Here is a 22,356-nt window from a genome sequence, read left to right on the forward strand (position 1 = left end):
ATACATTCAACCGCCAGGATAAGCAAAATTGTTTCAGATGCCTACTCGAGCGAACTTTACGACCTACATTAAACCTAAACAGTGGGGTTATGAAATCTGTTTTACGATTGGGCGTATAAGCGATAATTTACGATAGCCTGGCTGGAAATGTAGGCTAAACAAGTATGAATCTCCCTTCGTCAAGGAGGATTTTTTTTTTTTTTTTTGTTTCAAGGTTTGTGCTGCACAGGGTGTTAGTGCAACTAACTTCAGGGGGTTATCAGAACTATTTAACGTCACACAATTCCTTAATTTGAAAATATGTGTTGAAAATAACGTTTCATTGCAAAAAAATTCTATTGTGTCCATGAAGGCAATAGTTTCCTAAAAAAAAAATAAAATACAACATTGTGCTTTCAAATGGAATGGAAAAAATTTAGTTAGAGGCTGTCACGTCTTGGTTTTTTTTGCTTTTGTTAGAAAATGATCACCAAAAGTCATTTCTCCAATTCTTAAGCAATTTCAAGAAAAAATAAGATTTGAAAGGTATTCGTATTCAATGAAACTGATGTAGTAGTATTATCACGAACTTTTGAATGGTCAGTAATAACTTATTGTCTTTAATTGGTAAATTTTAATATGGTACTTGGTGATTAAGAAGATTTGTTTAACACCTTATACACAGTGTCCCATTAATTTTCTTGCAACATATAACGAACATACTAACCCCAAAAATCTCAAGGACCACACCCTGAATTCCTGCGTTTCAAGCATATAAAACATCTCCAATGAAAATACCAGCTGTACCATCCGACACCTATAAGAATGGACCTCTCCTCATTAACTCCAAAAGAGAATCTTCTGAAAGCTACCATACTGGCAACAATTACCGGCAGAGAATATATCAGGCCTGAATTGTATTAAAATCATGTTACCATCAGCAGCTCAGTTTAATAATGATATATGGCCACCGAAGAAGAAAGAGGTGGATTGTTAAACCTTCGCTGAAAGCGTATACGACTAACCGCATCTGTACACCAAAAGATTTAAAAATCGGGTGAAATATGAGATTTTGAATAAGACACCCTTAAAAAGAAGTTAAAAATAAATTAAGAGTGCAAACTGCTTGAAACCATTTTTAGAATTAGATGCAAAACATTATTGAAACACTTTTATGATAAAAGTGTTGTTATAGGATTTGACATAATCCCTGAAAAAGTGTTTTTCTATGAATTGTTGCTAGGAAGTATAATTCTCATACTTTTAACTTCGAGAAAAAATACATTTTTTCATAATATCACTTTTTGCAGCAGAATATTTTGAAAAGGCAACACTTTTTTATGACCACACTCTTTATAACACAGTTTTTCCTTTGAAATCATGCATTTTACAAAAGTGTTACTATGAAAAAAGTGTTGCCATGAAAAAAGTATTGCCATGAAAAAAGTGTAAGTATGGAAAGTTTTTCCGAAAAGTGTACTTACATTTTTCGGAAAAACTTTTCATACTAACACTTTTCATGGCAATACTTTTTTTTTCTGAGGCAACATAGTAACTTTACTATGTTGCCTCAGAAAAAGTGTTCCTAGGAAAAAAGTGTAGGTTACTACAAAAAAAGTGTTGCCATGAAAAAAGTACTGCTCTGAAATAAGTGTTAGTATGAAAAGCTTTTGCAAAAAATGTTAGTTACTACAATTTTGCCCAAGAAAAAGTGTTGCTAGGAAAAAAGTGTTCCTAGAAAAAAAGTGTTGTTATGAAAAAAGTGTTGCTACGAAAAAAGTGTTGCTAACAGAAACATCCGTAATTTTCTATCGAACAAAGCACTCTATTTCTATCGGCCACACGAAAATCACATTTTCTCGTTCATTTCTATCGCAGTCTAGTAGGCACTGGAGGCTAAATGGTGCGTGCTTGGTACTAAATTAGAGGCTCGTGCCTTCCTCCCTGCTAGGTGTTACCAGCGAACAATTGCTGGAAACAACGTTTGCCACAATGGATGCTAATGTTAAATTTAATTCCTGCTTATCTAGCGGTATACGTTGTTGCTGGTGTTAGGTACAGCTGAATATTTCAATTTTAAATGCGATCCGGTTTAAAAAGTATCTTTACACACGCTATAATGTTATCTGTCAATGTCGAAGACTAGGTAAGGTTAGGTATAAATCGTTTCGTGATCGAGAAATGCAAATTTGCGCTTGACAAAGTTGGTTTTCTGCGTATTTTCGAGTATTTATCTTCTTCGGCTTTGGAATTTCTAGCGATATATCTTCAGAATGGTTCAAGGAGAAAAAATTGTGATGATTGACATTCTGAATCTAAATTTTCAATTGGCCAATTGAGAAGTCTCGCTCTACCATAGTAAAACACATTTTTTTAACAAAATTCAATTTTATTATTCAACATTGTTGCCTTCGAGAGCGATACAGCGATTATAGCGATCTTCCAACTTTTCGATACCATTTTTGTAGTACGATTTGTCTTCCGCTTCAAAATAGGCCTCAGTTTCGGCGATTACTCTTTCAGTGGCGCTAAATTTCTTTCCAGCGAGCATTCTTTGAGGTCTGAGAACAGGAAAAAATCGCTGGGGGCCAGATCTGGCGAATTCGGTGGATGCAGAAGCAACTCGAAGCCCAATTCATGCAATTTTGCCATTGTTTTCATTGATTTGTAACACGGCGCATTGTCCTGATAGAACATCACGTTTTTTTTCTTCAAATGGGGCTTTTTTTAACGATTTCATTCTTTAAGCGATCCAATAAAGCTATATAATAATGGCTGTTGATGGTCTGGACCTCTTGGAGTAATCAATGAATATTAATACCTTGCGCATCCCAAAATACTGATGCCATAACGTTGCCAGTTGACTGTTGTATTTTTCCTCGCTTTGGATTCGGTTCATCGTGTGCAGTCCACCCAGCTGACTGTCCATTGGACTCCAAAGTGAAATGATGAAGCCATGTTTCATCCTTTGTCACATATCGATGCAAAAATTCAGGTTTATTGCACTTAAACGGCTTCAAACACTGCTCAGAATCATTACACGTTGTTGCTTTTGATCTATTGTGAGCTCGCGTGGCACCCATTCTGCACACAGCTTTCTTATGTACAAATATTCGTGAACGATATGATGTACACATTCAGATGATAACTTCACAATGTCTGCTAGCTCGATCAACTTCACTTTACAGTCATTCAAAATTATTTTGTGAACTTTTTTATTTTTTCGTCGGTGACAGCCTCTTTTGGGCGTCCACTGCGTTCGCCGTCTTCGGTGCTCATTTCACCACGTTTAAACTTAGCATACCAATCAATGATGGTTGATTTTCCTGGTGCAGACCCCGGAAACTCTTCATCAAGCCAAGATTTTATTTCAACTCTAATTTTTTCCTTCAAAAAGCAATATTTTATCAGCACACGAAATTCTTTGTTCCATCTTTTTTCAAATAACTAAAGTAGCTACACTCACAACGCAATATCTCACAAATTAATGGTCGGGCTGCTGTCACGTATCGTTTGAAGGTTGGTACCAACTAAAAATCATATGGATTTAATACTAGCACCGCCATCTGTGCATCAGACCGGGGACTCTTCAATTGGCCTAATAAGTTTCGAAATTATCAAGAAAACAAAATTTGAAACAAAAATTGAAGATGAGATCCATTCATTTTAAGGGGTGAAAACTAAGCAATCAAATTCTAAAAAAAAGTAATGAAAGATCTCGGGTTCGAATCCTACCGTTAGATAACTTCTGAATGAGTGTATTTATAGATGAATGCACTCATTTTCATTCGAGTGTGAAAACTGACGGAGCACATAGCAAGAACGCAAATAATCCAAAGAAATACGTTCATACCACGGCATGCAATAAAATCAACTTTGTCGGGCAAAAAAGAAAATAATTCACACGGAAAATTATGCTGTGGACAACACGGAAGCCAACATAAGTTAATGTCCCAACATGTTAGCATATTTATTATCTCCTATAAATACGATCATTTCCAACCAGTTCAAAAGTGCCGGATATGATACTTCTTCAATTGGTCTACAGCTGTTATTAAAATCTGCCACACATTGTTTATTCATTGGTTATTAAACTGAATGTAAGATGCATTCCAGAGCAGTTTTTGCTGCCATTTGCACAGGGGTGTACTGAGGTCATGGGAAATTGCAAAGATCGCAGATAGTCAATATCTGAATTCTTCTTATTATGTCTTTATCAGTTTCTTATAAATCGAATTTTCGAACAAATGAAATTCAGTGAATGAAAATAGAAGAACTAAGAGTAAATAGCATCAAATTAACTTCTTCAAAGTGTCTACCCTAACAAGACTATACTATTTAAGTAATAAAAATTGTTAGAAAGGATTTGAAAATCTGCATAGAGTAATAAACATAGATAGAGGGAGTATACGCAATTTTTTCATGTCCCCAACATGGTTAGGTTACGTTGTCGAATTGTGATATATTTTCAAAGCCACAATTTTACTATATCGTTATGAATGTATATTATATTGAATGAAATATATTTAATTTATTGATTTCCGATCAAATATGCAAATTTGAATATTTGGAATCCGATATTTTTCCTAATTGTCGAATTTATAATAAGCCGAATATTTATTATTTTCTGTATATACCTGATGAAAGTCAAGGTTTGGCAACTTTTGCTCTCCTAGTGTCATCGGTTGTTTCACGTCGTTTGGCGCGCTTGAAGTTTGTTTTCTGAATTTCTGATATATTTAGGTATTCATCTCAATGTATTTTGAGTTAATATGAAACGTTGATTCGCTATGGGACATAAGAAGTGCGTTCTTTGTGGAGAAACTCGCGAATTGAGTGAAATGTCGTATCATTGATATGTTTTCATTTCCGCACGCTTCATGTCAAATTTGATAGTTCATGTTGGGGACAAAATTTGCTTACTCAAAATGACATATGGCAAAGAATACTATGCCATAGACTACAAAGTTTTCTTCAAACTGAAAAACTTTCACTAGATTATGTTAATTTCCAAATAAAAACCTTTTCAAAGCAAATCCTTCTCTGTCTGACAGGAGCTGAGCCAGAGTGCATTTTCTTGGTGATTTTTATGTAAGAGCAGCGTCTATATAAGGCATAGCAGATTAATATGATTTCTCTCTACCTACCAGTATTACCAACGGCATGATTAATATTAATAAGACTTTAATTATTAGGTATGGGTCGGTAATTCTGAGGTTGCTCCGATATAGATTCTCAATAGACTGTGTGGAAAGTAACTTTACGTTAGGAGAACAGTTGGTAGCTAGGTAGCTACTTAAAGTAAACATTGATCTTGATCACTTCCTGTATGAATCTAGAAGGCTTACATAATTTGTCTTTGCCTATTGCTTTTTTTGATCGTTCGCGTTTTTGTTTTCTTTGTTTTGTGAGGAATTTCAATTCAGTTACTTCCTTGTTACGCAGAAAAGATCGTATTGAAAAAAACAAGATCAAATCATAATACTCTAATAACTCTATGGTTGCTCAATTCTTCTAAAAAAAACTAATACACAGTACGTTATTGTAAAGCTATTAATAGCCGAGAAATAAAAATTTACACTTGTACAACAAGCAAGAATTGAAAACTTCGAGAATTACCCATACTAAAACACTCGAATTGATATGGAACCATTTGATATACAGGATGTTCCTGAATTGGATTTAGGTACTAAGGAAAATGAGAGATTCCTTGGTCAATGTTAAGAAAAATGACTCCTATAAATATGGGCCCGCAAACGCTTTGTTTTCGAGATACAGGGTGTTTCTTGTAGTCCTAGACACTGTTCCAGAAAAAATATCACCCTGTAGATTTGCATTAAAAATTAGTATATATCACATGATGAAATCTTTGAATTAGAATATATATGCCAGATGTGAGTTTAATATCTTGTGAAAGGAAGGTTATATGAGAAAAAAACTTGAAAAAAACATAAAACTTTAACACCCTGTATCTCGAAAACAAAGCGATTGCAGCCTAACTTTTTTCCTTGAATTGATCCGAGGAATCTGTCATTTTCGTTTGTACCTGCAATTTAGGAACACACTGTACAATCCGAATATCCCTACAAAATTTCATCAAATTCAGAGGCAAGAAATTTCAAAATCAAGCATTCTCAACTCGCATACTAAATCTGAAATTCTTATTGAATCATCTGCATTCGAAACTGAATACCCATACCAAATTTCATTAAAATTAGAAATAGAGTAATTAGGGACATAACCTCAGAAGAAATAGAAAATATTGTAAACACAATTTAAAAAAAAATTATAAAAAACTGATGAAAAAGATTTTTCTTTTTCAAAGTAGGAGTAAACCAGCCCCCCCCTCATGAGTGAACTCTAGTTACGCCAATGAAACCAGGTATAATAATTAAGAATTGCTGTGCAGATATAAAGATTTGCTATGCGTGATCTTATAAAACCAAGACTACCGCAGTGTTAAAGTTTATTCATACCATCCAAGCCATCATGAGAGAACTGTTACCATAATTATTAAATAGTTGAGAATGCTCATTACACATAATGTCATTTTCCGTTGCAAATTGTTGGTTGTCTCAAAGTAATATAATACGCTCCGAACTCCAACTCCAAATAAGTATACACCTAAAGCAAGGAAAAACAGTCTCTCTAATTCATTCCTGGCTAATTTTTTGTTCTAAATATCCTTTGCATGACTCTTAATACGAGTGGTAATAAAGTAATATTATCTTGCGAGGTTGGCAAGAAACACATTCACGTAGCTCGAAATAAGATATTATCTCCGAGAGCTGTTCATCAATATCATTTAATGGGATCTCTAATAGATTTCCTTCAGAACGCATCATACGCAAATTAAAACGCTTTGTGGCAATAAAAGATGGATCAGTTACCCGCTGTGGCACATAATGAGAGAAATATTTATCTTCTAACAGTTGCAGACCTGCCACAACCACTGAATGGGAGCTGCGTGAGGTATTACTCAGTTCACGATGGATTTTTCACGAAAATCTATGGTTTTATTTTAGGTTAGATTAGGTTAGGTTACTCATAAGATTGAATAATGACCTGACACCTGCTAGCATTCCTCCAGCAAAAAATGTCCTCAATATTGCTCTATATTTGGATAAAACTCTCACATTTTGGAGTTTTTGATATGCAGTAGTTCTAATTGACATTTCTTTTTGCAGCTGTTTAAAGAGCAATCGATAGATGGCGCTGCCCTTCCGCACCTGACGGAAGACCACCTCATCACGAAAATGAAGATGAAAATTGGACCGGCTGTGAAACTGAGATCTATAGTCGCCCAAAAGTCTGGATCTTGTCATTCCTGCCTGCACTGCGTTCAATGCCACAAGTCTTCATCATCACAGGAGCCTGCAACTGCTAAAGGAAACTTTTCGGACAGTGGAGGTTCAACGTCTTGAGAACATTCTTTGTATTTATGTACATATCTCCCCAATTTTTTTCGATTGTGATAAGTTCCTTTTGCAAGCTCAATACAAACCGTTGATTTGGTAAACTTGGAAGAATTCTTTTAAGTTGGAAGTACAAATGATACTTCTTCGTAGGAAATATCATTGTGATGAAAATAATTTAGTAAATATGTGAATAAATTGTTCCTGTAAATCAATCTTCAAGCTCAAATCAGTCTGTTTTGCAATATTTATTTAGTGTAAGATATAATGTAAATAAATATAGAAAAGTTGATATCGATAAGGATATTTTAACACTTTCAAGCAAGAATCATTATCATATCATAAAAATAAAGCCACTTTCAGGGCTCTTATGTTAATTTAGAGAAAATAAAGGCTCTTTGAGCCCCCTGTACATTTCGGTTATGTATCTTAGTATTTCTTGTACCTTTGAATACGATTCAAACTGTAAATAAATCGATTTATACAAAGTACTTCCTGTTTTTTTTTCTACAAATAGGGACTAATAACAACAAAATTAAGTATACTGATTGCTTTAATTACATGATCCCTGAACATCTCAAACACATTTTAATCCTCTACATTCAATAATCCCTTTCCGTTAAGAACAAATAAAACAAACATTCCATTCCTATTCGATTTAAAAAAAAAATTACTGACGAATTTTTTACATTGCTTTCACTTTTAATTGTTTCATCTTTGGAGCTCGTTTCTTAGCCTGACGTTTATTTTCTTTCTCTTCCCAACGTCTTTGGCGTTCAGGATCTTCTTCAGCCATTATTCTCTCTTTTTCCAACCTACGTTTTTCTTCTCTTTTAGCTGCCGCTGCTTCAGCTCTTGCCTGATGAGTGGACTTTAGGAATATTTCTTCGACACGTTGACGGTTCTTATCAGCCTTTATTTTACCTTTGAACAATTTTTAGCTTCATGTAATGAATCATAAATGAAATAAGGAAGGCATCAATTTAAAATCAGATGTTTGATTGATTTTTTGAATGAATTTTGATCTGTTACAATAGAAAACAATTATTTAATTTACCTGCAGAATGGCATTCTATGAAAATGTAAAATTAAGTGATACTTGCAAAAAAATATCATTTATTTCTTTTTTAGAAAATGAAATAATAGAATAGAAAATAATAGATAGGTAATAGAATGTTCGATTTTCTCGTTGTCGATATAAAATACTTAATTTTTGAAAAAGAACATTTTGCGACGCAATTTGTTTGTTTCTGATTAAAACAAACTTCGAAAATTACAGACATTAAGGCAAAATGATAGCCGGGGTGTTTTTCTGGAACTAACACCCAAAAATAACAATCAAAATAAAAAGACATAATAAATTAGATTGTTTACCTTCCTTAGAAAGTCTATATCTCTTAATTTTTTCTATACAATAGAAAACCATGACCATCAGAGGTTCAAGCTCCTTCATTGCAGTCTCCAATGATTTTCCTTTCAGTTTCAAATTGAAACCAAATAATAATACCTTAAACAAATTAAAAAGGTGATGAAACAGAAAACCCATATAAAAAGCATAAATTTTAGATGAATATAAATATCTTACCTTCTCTGTATCAGGCAACTTGAGAGAAGCGTTCTCTTCAGTCTGTTTGGGACCAGTAAATTGGTCGGAAAAGTGAATATAATCCACCATGTCCCCATATTTGTTCAATACAGCCGTTATCTTAGAATCTAGCATGGAAGAAGTGGCTTCTGAGATTTCGCTCATGACATTGAAATTAGATGGTATGTTAAACTTTTCTCCTACTCTACGTTCAGGACAGAACACACTGATGTCTGCCATTTCTTTCGATAGGTGCAAAGCTGTTTTCTTAGAGGCTACACAAAATACAAAACTGTCCATGTCTTCTTTGTTCATTGTCACTTTAATATGGATTTGGTCTATTGTAGGTCTGATGATACCAGCGGTAATGGCAACCAGATCTTGCCTCTAAAACGAAAAGTAATCTAGTTAAATTTGGGCTAATTGAGATAATATGAAAGTATTACTTTGATGAGTTTAAGTTCAACCAACATTCCTTCACAACATGTTCTACCACTACACCATAATGTGAAAATATTCTCACTTTCTTTGATGAAACCAGGTTGTTCCCCTCTTTCAAGAGACGAAGGATCATCTCCTGAGAAAAGTAAACGAAATAGAAATAATAGCTAGAAAAACCACAATTCCAAGCTTACCAACTAATGAAAAATTATCTTCAAGAATATTCCTATGTGTCTGCAGCCAAACATTAGCTATTTTGTTGTTCTTGCTTTTTCCCATAGCAAAATTGATGAAATATACTACCAATCCGGCAATCATTAAGATCTCCAACCAATAACTGTCCCAGTTGGCTCTCAAGTGTATTGGCACATTGGTAATTGTAATTTTTGGTTCTGTCGCAGCTACTTTTTCCTCCTTTACATCCTCGAATCCTTCAAATTCTTCAACATCGTGGAAATGTTCGAATTCTGACTCATCATTATCAACCACTGCTTCCTGATCATCTTCTTCGAGGAAAGTTGTATCCTTTAATTTCTCTATAGATATTTCAACTACCGGCTCTTCGTTTTCAACAATCACTTCGTCCTCGGTTTCAAAATTCTCGAACTCAGCAAAGTCGTTATCAGACACATCATCAAAATTTGATGTGATAGCAAAATTTACCAGGGTGAAAAGTAATAAAATAAATAGCTTAGGTTTCATACTGAACCAAATCATTTTGGAATTTGAATAATACGGAATAATTACTGCACCACAATTTATCGAAATCAATTCATACACTCATTGTTAACTTGCATTTCTGGAATTATGATATCGGCAAGATATTTTGATTAACCTAATTAAAGATTGATATGAAACAGGTTAAACAAGGTAGATTCCAGTATTAAAAACGAACTAGCGGAGGCGTATGGAACGTTCTCTTTGTATAGTACAGCTATTGAATCAAAGATGGGGCATTGTATTGTAGAACTCGGTATAGGATACTACAATTGATTTTGGAATAATTTTTGTAGTATAATAACCTGTCGATAGGAGAAAGTTATAAAAGTGATCTTTTTTGTGCTACAATTTATTGTTAATTCGATAACCCGATCATAGGTGACCGATTTGTAGGAAACAAAATATTTTCTATGATATGGTCATTTTTTCGAAAGAAATGATCAGCCTTTATTCAAACAGATAAGTAATTCTTCAACAGCATGTCCTCGAAACTCTGAAGAGAATTTTAATGAACAATCAGCATCTCTGAGCGATGAAGTACCTAGGTAAGTACTCTGAAAAATTTTGAGAAAATAATGATAATTGAAATGTGGATTCATTTCAGACCTATTTGAGCCTCATAATTTCAATTGAAAAAATCAGGATTCATTAATTTTATTCATTATTGAGTATTTCAACTTGTGTAATTTTGAATTTCAAAGTTGTAAAATTCTACGAAAAATCTAAAGTCAAACTAATTTCTACATTATCTCTTATAAAACTATTGTGTCACTAATATCACCAAATTTTGGCTTGATGTGAAAAACCCCACGAAAAATAAAATAAACTTTGAATGCGAAGTGATAAAAAATAAGAAGGATTGATCAGCTTATTTTTTAATTATATGAAACGAAGGAATCAAAAGATTTTTCTCAAATATTCATTTTGCATCCATTTGATCGACATTTTATGCAGTAAGAAAGGTATTGGAACCTGAAATTATTGAAAATAGAGGAAGAATGGATTGAATATATCTCTTTTAATAATTTAATTATAATGAAATAATTACATCACAACAGATTTATTTCAATTTTTGATTGAGTTAAATGTTCATTTTTAGATTAGAAGAGTTTATGCGGAAAAACTCAAGAATATGACTACCAAAACGAAAATTTACAAGAAATTATTTTTGTTAATACAAAAATATAATGGGTACAGGTTACAGGATTTTGCGGAACAACACAAGTGGAAAGAAATAGTATTCACTCACCTTTGATTTGAAGTGATAAAAGGAGAATTCTAGCATTTTTTTTCATTTAGGATCTACTTAACTATTGTTATGTGATATTTTCGAGTTTAAAAAAGAAAAATACCTTTATTGAAACTCAAATTTGAAGTGATCAAAGAACGAAGGATTACCAGCGTGTATACAACATAAAAATATAATTGAATAATATCTATAAATAAATTACAGGGATTCAACAAGTCGAGTAGCTTGATATTTCAACTTTTAACCAACTACTTGACTTGAAAATAAAGCTCATGACAAATTACATACTTGAACTAGACTTGATTTCAGATATTTATTGCTTGACTTGATATCAAACTACTTGATATTACTTGAGCTTGATACGCAAAGCATATATTTATTTGAGTTCGTTCGCGCGTCGAAATAATCACCTTCAAAGGATAAATAGATAATCTCCTAAGTTTATTCAAGAAATTTCGGGTAAAAATTCATAAGATGCTTTATGTGTCTTGATCCTGGATTCCTGGATAGAAAATGAAGTAATCGAATAGTGCTTTGGAGGTTTATCAATATTAAGAAACTTTATTTTTCTATACCTATTTTATGTTTTATAGTGATATTATTTGTGTTTTCATTTTAAAATAGTTGATATTTTTGGTTCTTGTATAGTTTTACACAATAATTAAGTTTTATAAATAAAAGTGTTTTTTTTGCAACGTTTCTTCCTATTTCTTCATTGATGTTCACACTACACAATAAAACTGCTTTAAATCAATTAGCTTGTTAGAATGTACTTGATTTTTCTAGTAACTACTTGATAAATGAATACTTGACCTCACTTGACATTGAAAAACTTGACTTGATTTCAGGTCAAGCCAATCAAGTAGCTTGAATATTATGTCAAGCCTCTTAATATCTAAGCATGAAGCTTGAAATTGGTATTCTACCTACATATTAAAACAAAATTTCATCTATATCGAACTTGTAGTTTTGATATTATCAGGAGAGCAAATTTTATCTACGGAACCCCTAATCGGATTGTAACCATTTAATAACTCAACTGCGGCATCCGAGATCTGAATCTAACCAGAAAATTTCAAGTTTTTGAGTCTTTTCGTTCGAGAGTTATCCTGTTTGCGGAGGAGGCACAGACGTCAGAATTTGTCATCTTCTTTATAGTTTGAGACCATTCCCGGCTCAAAAAAGTATATACATCTATAATTAAATTCTTTTTATCAAAGATACCTAAAATTTAGTCAAAAACTCGTTAGAAAGTAACTAATGTTATGATGAGACACCTTTCAAAAGTGTCTTTCGTAGCTCTGATTTGGATTTACTGTAGCAACTCTTTTTTCTATAACTTAGAGGCCAATTTCGACATATCTACACATGAAATTCATTCTGATTTTTTGTTCGATATTTTCATTCTAACAAAATCAAAATAATTTTGGGAAAAACTGACCAAAAAACGAACTGATAACAGACTAAATTACAGACAACGCTCAAACTCCGCGTGAGCATAGAAAACTTAACGAAAAAAATCTCCTCCACCGGGGCCCCTAAGTAATGAATTCCCAACCCGACATATACAGGGTGGACCAAAAAAACCGACCGGCGCCACACCACGCGAAAAATGCAAAACACAAACCTTTAGGTAAAACGTGCACCCAACAAGTGGCGTAAACGGAACAATTTCAACGCGGTCCGATATCAATTTGCGGCTCCAAGAACCGCCCCCTGAGACCCCGCCCCTTCCTGTGTCTCACCCGGCCGTCTCAAGACTCCGCAAAGTCGAATTACTATTAAGTCCAAAATCCAAACTCTCGCCGCTCAAAAACAATAGCTCACCTTATGCATTGGCGTATTATGAATCAAACCAGCCATGAAACCAGCCTACTCTGACGGTCTCTGTCCCACGCGCGCGGAACCCTCGGCCCGTCTCACTCGCGCCACAACTTCACCGCAACGTGAATGAGCGACTTTACAATACACAAACCCAGTCGCGTTGGAAACGTCGCTTTGACCGTTTGTTTTCTAGTTCGGACAACGCGCGCCCGCCTTTGACGTTTCTGACAGGCCGAGCGGTGCGTCTTCTGTGGTTGACGCGAGACGGGGCCTAACTTCAGGGCAGTGCGTGCCTGACTTCGTGCCGCCAGGCGTACTTGTGGTTGTTTGTGTGGGTGAATCATAGAGGAGACGAGGTTTTGGAGGATTTTCTGCATTGTTTGAAGGTTTGAGTCCAACCAGTCTGTTGATTTCGGGGTTTTCCCCTGCTATTTTTGCTCGCGCGCTTTTCTGTACGTCTGCGAGATGCGCGATTGTTTTCTAGGAACCGGTGGGATGGTAATACCGGTGTGAATTCGCTGGAAAATCGGTTAGGAAAGCCGAGTTTTCCAAGGTCTTTCTTGTTTATCGTAGATATCGACGTTATGTTGGTGTTTTGTGGAGCACGTTAACTTTCGAAATAAAAGACCTATAGATTCTTGAGATTTCCAGGATAGCTTCAATCTTTAATATACATACTCCAATCGCGTTTTTAAATGGACCGAATCCGTCCAATGGTTTCGGAGTTACAGCCACCTGAAGTTGGTACATTTTCCAACGAGGTGTCAAAATTGGTGAAGATAGATACTCTTAGAAGCATATTTAAGTCGGATGTCAGTATGGCATAAAACAGATAAATTTAATGGAAATTATCACAATAATTGCAACATAGAGTAACGACGTTACTTGAAGATTTTATAATACAGATTTTCGTATTCCTAAACAGTGAAATCAACTGTTTTATTCCAAGCTCAAACTTCTTCAACAAATATTTCGAAAAATTACAATTCTTTTAGATTCTTTCAGGTAATTTGTAAATTACTAGGCCTATTTCGTGCCCATTTCTGAGCCTGGTGTGGTTAAAATGCGCAAAAACCGAACTTTTCTCCCTGAAATGTCAGAAAGCAGGTTAATCTACACTAATTTTCATCTGTTGAATTTGACACAACTCAAATTAGGAAGACAACTGGCTATAACAGTGGATAAAAAAGCAAAGTGTAATCGTGTCAGAAATTTGCCCAGAAATAGACATTAAAAATGGCATTAAAATAGGTACGGAAAAGGCCTCATAGTGAGATACCAGGTTAAGGTATAGGCTTTTCCAATAAGAGGTTTCATATTGAATAGCCCGCTATTTGGTCAGCTGTCACTTTTAAAGCTGCCATCTTTCGTGTTTTGACAAGTCCATTATACGCCATTAACAAAACAGGGACGATAAACACTTCAACAATGCAATGAAATTGTTAAAATCACCTACAAAAATGGTGAACATTGAGTAGTTACAACTATATCACTTTTGGGTCGATTGAAGTATCTCCTTGGCCGACAAAAGTGAAATTTGGTGGATAAATTTCTGCAGTTGGGACAAGTAAGCGTTGATGAAGAATCGAAACTGTGAGCGCCGCTCAAAAACAACTGAGAATATTGATGCTGTACCTGTATAATGTTGACGAAAACCCAGATTTGTCGATTCTTAGTCGATCTTGGGAATTAGGCTGTGATCAATGATTTTTTTATAGTCGGAATTGAAGGACATGGATGAGAACGACGTTTATTTTCAACAAGACGGCGCTACGTGCCACACAAGCAAAGGAAACAATCGCAATTCCTGACAGTATAATTTCTCGAAGAGATAATAGCAATTGGCCACCGAAATCTTGTGATTTATCACCTTTAGACTTTTTTATTTGAGGTCACGTGAAAGATGAAGTCTATGCCAATGATCCACAATCGATTCAAGACCTTAATAATGGAATTCGTGAAGTTATAGAGGATATACAGCCGAAAATGTGTGAATTGGTCATGGAAAATTTGATGAGAAACATATGGTGCTGCAACCGTAGCCGTGGCAGCCATTTGGCTGATATCTTTTTCTATCATTAATGGCATACCTTCCTCTTTACAATGAGAAAAACATCCATCGATTTCTCTCAAAGTATACTCGTTTTTTTCAATATCAAAATGAAACATCTTATTGGAAAACCCTATAGTAGCAATTCTTTTGTACTATACTATCCAGTTATAACATACCCAGCAAAGTTTATATCACGTGAAAGGTTCCCTTTTTGGATTTCCAGCAGAGATATAAAATTAAAGAAATGCGCAACAAGTTAATTTAAGATAATAAGTTAATCATTCACATTACTGGATAATTATAGCCTATGTATCTAACGTGAATTGGTTTGTTGAGATTGAAACTGGTTGAACATTTCATACACCTTTTGTTTATTATTTCTAATGTAATCCGAATGTGGAATTGTTCCAGCAGAACCTTTTTCTATAATTTTTACTGGTTACTTCGTTTTGGGATATGTTGATTCGAAATATCCAAAAAAAATCCGTCTGCTTACAAAGTTTTCTTTGGAAACTATAAAAAAAATTCATACGAAATTCGATATTAAAATCGCTTAATATGAAATAATGTACTTTAAACGAATCATCAATTTTAAAGTATATATTGCTGCGATGATACACAACACAATAAAATTGTAAATTCAGTCTTTAAAATCTCCGAATTGTTAATTTTCGAAAATTTCATCAGGATTTCGGAACGAATATACTCGGGTTCAAATCTAACAGTGTATTATATTTATTACATGTTTATTATGTGGTACCAGTTGTGGTATTCAGAAATATGAAGAAAAAACAATCATGATGCAAAGATTTGCAGATCAACTGTTCTATGGAAACAATTAGAGACAACGAGAAAAATTACCATTTTTACCGTAAAATGCAGATGTAACTACTTACAATTAGCAGTTTTTATGAGGTGTATTTTGTGAAAAAACTCGAGAATAATAAAATATGAATAATGCATAATAATGGAAGTTATTTTTTCAGTAATTTTCATTCTCACTACGTAATTCAGAAAAACCAAAGTTAAAATCTGTGAATATACGATTAACTCGATATTTTTAATTTAGGTTTGTTTTTAAAGCTGAGAATTTCCGAAATCTGCAACTAAACTCAACTCAATAGTGTATATCAACTCACCACAATTGATGTTAAAAGAATAACAGTTGAAGAACTCAAGAATTGATTAATTTCTAGATTCAAACAGAATTCCAAAATACCCAACAGACAATTAAATTCTTAATTTTCGAGATCTTTTTATCGATTTAACTCAATAATTTTTAAATTGTAATGGTAAGGTGTTATGCCCCGCTCAGTAAGTAGAGGGTGTTTTTTTTAGAGCTATAGAACTTTAAATTTCAATAAAACAACGATGGATTATTCGATTGACATGAATTTCATTTATCCGCAAGATAATCTTGTGGCATTACATTTTGAATATGATTTCTGGCATATGACCGCCACGGCGGGCTCGGATGTAGTCCAATCTGGACGTCCAATTTTCGATGACTTTTTCCAACATTTGTGGCCGTATATCGGCCATAACACGGCGAATGTTGTCTTCCAAATGGTCAAGGGTTTGTGGCTTATCCGCATAGACCAATGACTTTACATAGCCCCACAGAAAGTAGTCTAGCGGTGTTAAATCACAAGATCTTGGAGGCCAATTCACAGGTCCAAAACGTGAAATTAGGCGGTCACCAAACGTGTCTTTCAATAAATCGAGCTGTGTGACATGTTGCGCCGTCTTGTTGGAACCACAGCTCCTGGACATCATGGTTGTTCAATTCAGGAATGAAAAAGTTAGTAATCATGGCTCTATACCGATAACCATTGACTGTAATGTTCTGGCCATGATCGTTTTTGAAGAAGTACGGACCAATGATTCCACCAGCCCATAAAGCGCACCAAACAGTCAGTTTTTCTGGATGTAACGGTGTTTCGACATACACTTGAGGATTAGCTTCACTCCAAATGCGTCAGTTTTGTTTGTTGACGTAGCCATTCAACCAGAAGTGCGCTTCATCGCTAATGGACGTAGTTCGCGATACGTTTTCCGCACAGAACCATTATTTTCGAAATAAAATTGCACTATTTGCAAGCGTTGTTCAGGCGTGAGTCTATTCATGATGAATTGCCAAACCAAACTGAGAATAAATCACTTGACAGCTGTTAAATCGGACGCGATCTGAATTTAACATCAGGATAACGCTCCTTACAATTGACATTGATAAGTTTATTTGAGAATTCATCTCATTGAATAATTTATATATTTTTTTTCAATTTCTGAATCGAGTAACTGCTATTTGAAACCTCACTATAAGGACAAGACACTAATTCAGCTTATCTTTCCAGAAGAACCCCTCATAGCCACCTATACGACCAGACTCGCCACCACCATACCACCAGCCTCTCCGCGCAAGGATCCTCCTTCCTATATCAACCCATATGCATCTTCCGGCTTCCCTATCGACCTGCAACGTTTCAGAAGAAGCGTGGCCCAAGAGTACAATGTGCGACCCCTCCTCAGGGTACTCCAACCAGGAGCTGTGGTGGACCCAGCACTTGGTCAACGATATCCAGGCTGAATTTCCTGGCGAGAAACTGGTTAAAACTGGAAGTCCATATTTCATGTGTTCGTTTTTGCCGCCTCATTGGCGCTCTAACAAGACTCTACCGATGGCCTTCAAGGTCGTGGCCTTAGTTGATGTGGGAGATGGGACCTTAGTGACAGTTAGGGCCGGTAATGATGAAAACTGTTCCGCGGAGTTGAGGAATGCTACGGCCATCATGAAGAACCAGGTGGCTAAGTTCAATGATTTGAGGTTCGTTGGGAGAAGTGGTAGAGGTGAGTGTTTTTGATAGTTATGGAAGAAATATTGGTTGAAAGCGCCTTTTTATAGTATATGATTAGAGTATAAAAGACTAGGATGAGATACAGATAACAAATACAGAAATAAATGAGTAAACTCAAAAAAATACCATGTTAAATCTTTGCTTGTTACGTCGAGCAGCTAAATGGTGGTCTGTAAGACCCAAAATATGTAGTTAATACAAAGTGCACCAATGCTTTTACCCACATTTCGAAGAGATCTTAAAAAAGGTAACGAGATATTAGAAAAACAAACTCATTTCTCTCTATAAGTCTCTATCATTTTTGTTAGAAATTCGATTTTATTCTTCAACATAGTCACCTTCAAAAAAGATACATGTACTCAAATGCTCATTTAACTTTTCAATACGTTTTCTGTAGAGAAATTCATGAACTATTTTCTTGACAGGGTTGAAGGTCAGGTTGTTGGAACAAAAACCACTTCTCAGACCATTGCCGACATGTTTCGATTTTATTCAAAAATCTTCTTCAGGGCTCTATAATAAATTACAAGTTTTTTTTTTCTAAAAACACTAATAAATAAATCATGTTGGAATATACAATGGGACATTACAATTGAATAAATAATTACATGAATATCTGAACAATACAATGCAAAAAAGGAATTTTATAGAAAACGAATAGTGAGAGAAACACTAAAAACAATCCAGCCCAGCATAAAGGTACTTGATGATTTTACATTAAAAAGGGGAAACCAATTACTTACAGTCTATTTGCGGTTTTTTTGTCAGAATCATGAAATATATGAAATAAATATCATATTTTTGACACCATCAAAAATTCATATTTACCTTCGAAATATGTTTCAACCTATCAATCACTACTTCAATAGAGCCAAATTCTTTTCCTGAAGCATTTTTTAAGGTCTGCAGAAATGAAATAATCATGGAGGGTCAGATCTAGAGAATGAGCTTGGTGGCCAAGCAGTCAGAAGCACACTTGGTTCAATTTGACTATAGTTTTAATCGATTTGTGATTTTTTTCTTCGACATTTGAAAACTTTTTTTTTTCAATTTCTACACTCAATTGATCGCACAACGCCAAGTAATGTTCACTGTTGATGGTTTTCTGGTATCTTCAACTTCTTCATTATCTCACGTAAATTCTATTTACGACCGCTCAAAACATGTTTAAAGTCAGCACACCACCTTTTAACCACTGTTATAGATTGAGCAGAGTCTGAATAACACTCATCAAGCCATTTATTACTTTTGAGGGAGCAGAAACCCTCAAAAACCAGTGTGTTATCAATAAAAGTCACTTGTAGCGAACCTAACCTTCAATGTGTTGATCCAGGCTTAAAGCTATGTTCTGAAATTTTGTCACGCATTTTCTGAAGCTACAAACTAACGAGCAAAAAAGTGGTGCAGCAGTACCAAGTGTGCTCCAGGCCTGAGACTTTTGAGTGACGTGTTAATCTAGCTTCTTCAAACTAATGTTTTGGAAATGATGTCGCCATAATTTTTGGCTCAATGGCTACTGCATATTTTGAACCTTCCCTAGAAAGACTATGATATGACTAGAATGATTGGCGTTTCTTCAATTGTAGTTTTCAGATGGTCAAGGTACTTGGAAGAGGTTTGAACGTTTAGGCTTTTAGATAATCCTAGAAATAACAGGGACATACAGTATTTCGTCATAGAAAAGCTTTTCCAAAGCGACTTCAGAAGGGTCGAATATGGTCTCACAGAGAACCTTACAAAGCTTAGGTTATGTTTGAAGGCAAAATTTTTCCTTTTGTAGAGTCCAACTTGGTTCAATATCTTTCAGTGCTGTTGTTCTTGAAGAATCATTTCAGCAGTCAGTACTTCTTATTAAGAAATCAACTCACTAGCCTTTTACTGATCCCAAATCATTCTGTGACAAAGGCAAATGTACCTCTATAAGCGAGAGTTTCGAGAAAAGGAATAAACCAAAACAGAAATGGTCTGGCGGAATCTTCCAGGGTTGGATCACTCCAAAATATTCCTTCTGGACTTGAATACTGCAAGTCCAAAAAGTATTTGAATCTCAGTAGGAACATACTACACCTCCTACATGGTTTAAAGAGACTAGGGTTATCAGAAACTGGCGAGTACAGATTCTGTGGAAAGGAAGAAGAAAATTCTAATGATCTGGTTGCAAAAACACTGTTTTGGGCGAGAAATTTGTAGGAATGAGAATGTGAAATCTTTGGATACTAGAGTTCATTGTAACTATCGATCTGGAAGGCAAGCTTCAGATGGTACAGTGGTAAGAACAGCTTTGATTGGGGCACAATCAGTAATCTTAGAAAACTCATGTCCTATCCAGAACTGACTGAATACTCAACTGGTACCAGAATGGTGTAGTTCAAAACACGTTATGACGCTACTGCATATCTTTTTCCTCCAAGAATAAATTATCTCGAAATACAAAGAATAAATTTCGACTAAAACTCATTCAGCGTTCAAAAACGAACCTATACAACTTTGTAATCATCTATAATCCACCCATTTTGTGCCTTAAACCTGAATGCATCTCAGAGTTATTGTCGCAGTCGCAAGCAACCATGGAGCTCATCAATCAATTTTACAATAAGTATAAAATCTGACTGTTGAAGTGCGGTTTGAAATTATTTTCGCAATTGACAAATTATCGACTTCGACTCCGAGATGGCAGTAAAATCGCTGATTTACAGGACTTTAAGTGCCTTTTAAAACTGTTCTCTGCAATTTTTAATGGGGTCCTAGATGATTTATGCATGGAGATGGGTATGTTTTGTTCCGAATGGTGACAAAGTTGTGATTTCAATGAATAGAGTTACTAATAACTATAACTGAGCTGATGAAACATTAAAAATAATAAGTTTATTTCAAAAGGAAGTCAATCTGCATGATTGACTGATTTGATTCTGTTCCATTTGGTATTTGTAATTGGAGTCTAGCGGAGAAATTGGGTTATTTGTATTGCTACAATATTTGTGACAACAAGTTATACAATCAGAGAAAAAATCTTTTTTTAAGTTGAAGAATTTCTTTATTTTCTCTTTCGTTTTATGTGATGAAATTCAGCGTAGCTGTAAAGTCTTCTCTGGGCTTATTCTTACAGTTGGTAGTAATTTATTTAGCCTATTTAGCATCAGTATTCTGGGATGCTCAAGGTATAGGGTGTTTTTTTCGAGGTATATAACTTTAAGTTGGCATTACTGTTCAAGATGGCGACCGATTTAACAGCTGTCAAGTGAATTATTCTCAGTTTTGTTTGGCAATTCATCATGAATAGACTCAACAGCCTGAACAACGTTTGCAAATAGTGCAATTTTATTTCGAAAATAATGGTTCTGTGCGGAATACGTATCGCGCACTACGTCCATTTTCTATTGTTTAGCGATGAAGCGCACTTCTGGTTGAATGGCTACGTCAACAAACAAAACTGCCGCATTTGGAGTGAAGCTAATTCTCAAGTGTATGTCGAAACACAGTTACATCCAGAAAAACTGACTGTTTGGTGCGCTTTATGGGCTGGTGGAATCATTGGTCCGTAATTCTTCGAAAACGATGATGGCCAGAACGTTACAGTCAATGGTGATCGGTATAGAGCCATGATTACTAACTTTTTCATTCCTGAATTGAACAACCATGATGTCCAGGAGCTGTGGTTCCAACAAGACGGCACAACATGTCATACAGCTCGTGCCACAATCGATTTATTGAAAGACAAGTTTGGTGACCGACTAATTTCACGTTTTGGACCTGTGAATTGGCCTCCAAGATCTTGTGATTTAACACCGTAGACTACTTTCTGTGGGGCTATGTAAAGTCATTGGTCTATGCGGATAAGCCACAAACCCTTTCCCATTTGGAAGACAACATTCACCGTGTTATTGCCGATATACGGCCACAAATGTTGGAAAAAGTCATCGAAAATTGGACGTCCAGATTGGACTACATCCGAGCCAGCCGTGGCGGTCATATGCCAGAAATCATATTTGAAATGTAATGCCACAAGATTATCCTGCGGATAAATAAAATCGAATAATCCATCGTTGTTTTATTGCAATTTAAAATTCTATAGCTCTAAAAAAAACACCCTTTATAATATTTATTGATTACCTTCCAAATTACCAGACCATCAACAGCGATTATTATATAGCGTTATTGGATCGTTTAAAGGATGAAATCGTTGAAAAACCGGCCCCGTTTGAATAAAATAAGGGTGATATTTCATCAAGACAATG

At 35.0% G+C, this 22,356-nt stretch overlaps 3 protein-coding genes across 8 annotated transcripts in view; 2 read left to right on the top strand and 1 right to left on the bottom strand.

Moving 5' to 3' along the window:
• LOC123681682 overlaps nucleotides 1-7,885 on the top strand; it is a 125,771-nt gene extending 117,886 nt beyond the window's left edge. For all 4 annotated transcript variants that reach the window (XM_045619920.1, XM_045619921.1, XM_045619923.1 and 1 more), the window contains one exon: nucleotides 7,167-7,885. In XM_045619920.1, the coding sequence (XP_045475876.1) occupies nucleotides 7,167-7,403 (237 nt within the window). In that variant the 3' untranslated portion in view covers nucleotides 7,404-7,885. The remainder of the gene's footprint in view (nucleotides 1-7,166) is intronic.
• A 44-nt stretch (nucleotides 7,886-7,929) lies between these two features.
• LOC123681681 (PAT complex subunit CCDC47) lies at nucleotides 7,930-10,275 on the bottom strand. Its single transcript, XM_045619919.1, has 5 exons — nucleotides 9,615-10,275; nucleotides 9,426-9,556; nucleotides 8,980-9,366; nucleotides 8,769-8,901; nucleotides 7,930-8,318 (listed from the first exon to the last, which is right to left on the bottom strand). The coding sequence occupies exons 1-5, from the start codon at nucleotides 10,135-10,137 to the stop codon at nucleotides 8,080-8,082; spliced, it is 1,413 nt and encodes a 470-aa protein (XP_045475875.1). The 5' UTR covers nucleotides 10,138-10,275; the 3' UTR covers nucleotides 7,930-8,079.
• Nucleotides 10,276-13,208: 2,933 nt separating this feature from the next.
• The window catches only part of LOC123682273 (protein lozenge-like), a 59,814-nt gene continuing 50,666 nt past the window's right edge, over nucleotides 13,209-22,356 (top strand). The window contains exons 1-2 of one of the 3 annotated variants that reach the window (XM_045620821.1): nucleotides 13,209-13,599; nucleotides 17,621-18,113. In XM_045620821.1, the coding sequence (XP_045476777.1) occupies nucleotides 17,714-18,113 (400 nt within the window). In that variant the 5' untranslated portion in view covers nucleotides 13,209-13,599; nucleotides 17,621-17,713. The remainder of the gene's footprint in view (nucleotides 13,600-17,620; nucleotides 18,114-22,356) is intronic. The other 2 variants (XM_045620820.1, XM_045620819.1) reach the window with 2 other exon arrangements.

Source organism: Harmonia axyridis, chromosome 6 (assembly GCF_914767665.1).
Source record: "Harmonia axyridis chromosome 6, icHarAxyr1.1, whole genome shotgun sequence".
In the NCBI taxonomy this organism is placed as follows: domain Eukaryota; kingdom Metazoa; phylum Arthropoda; class Insecta; order Coleoptera; family Coccinellidae; genus Harmonia; species Harmonia axyridis.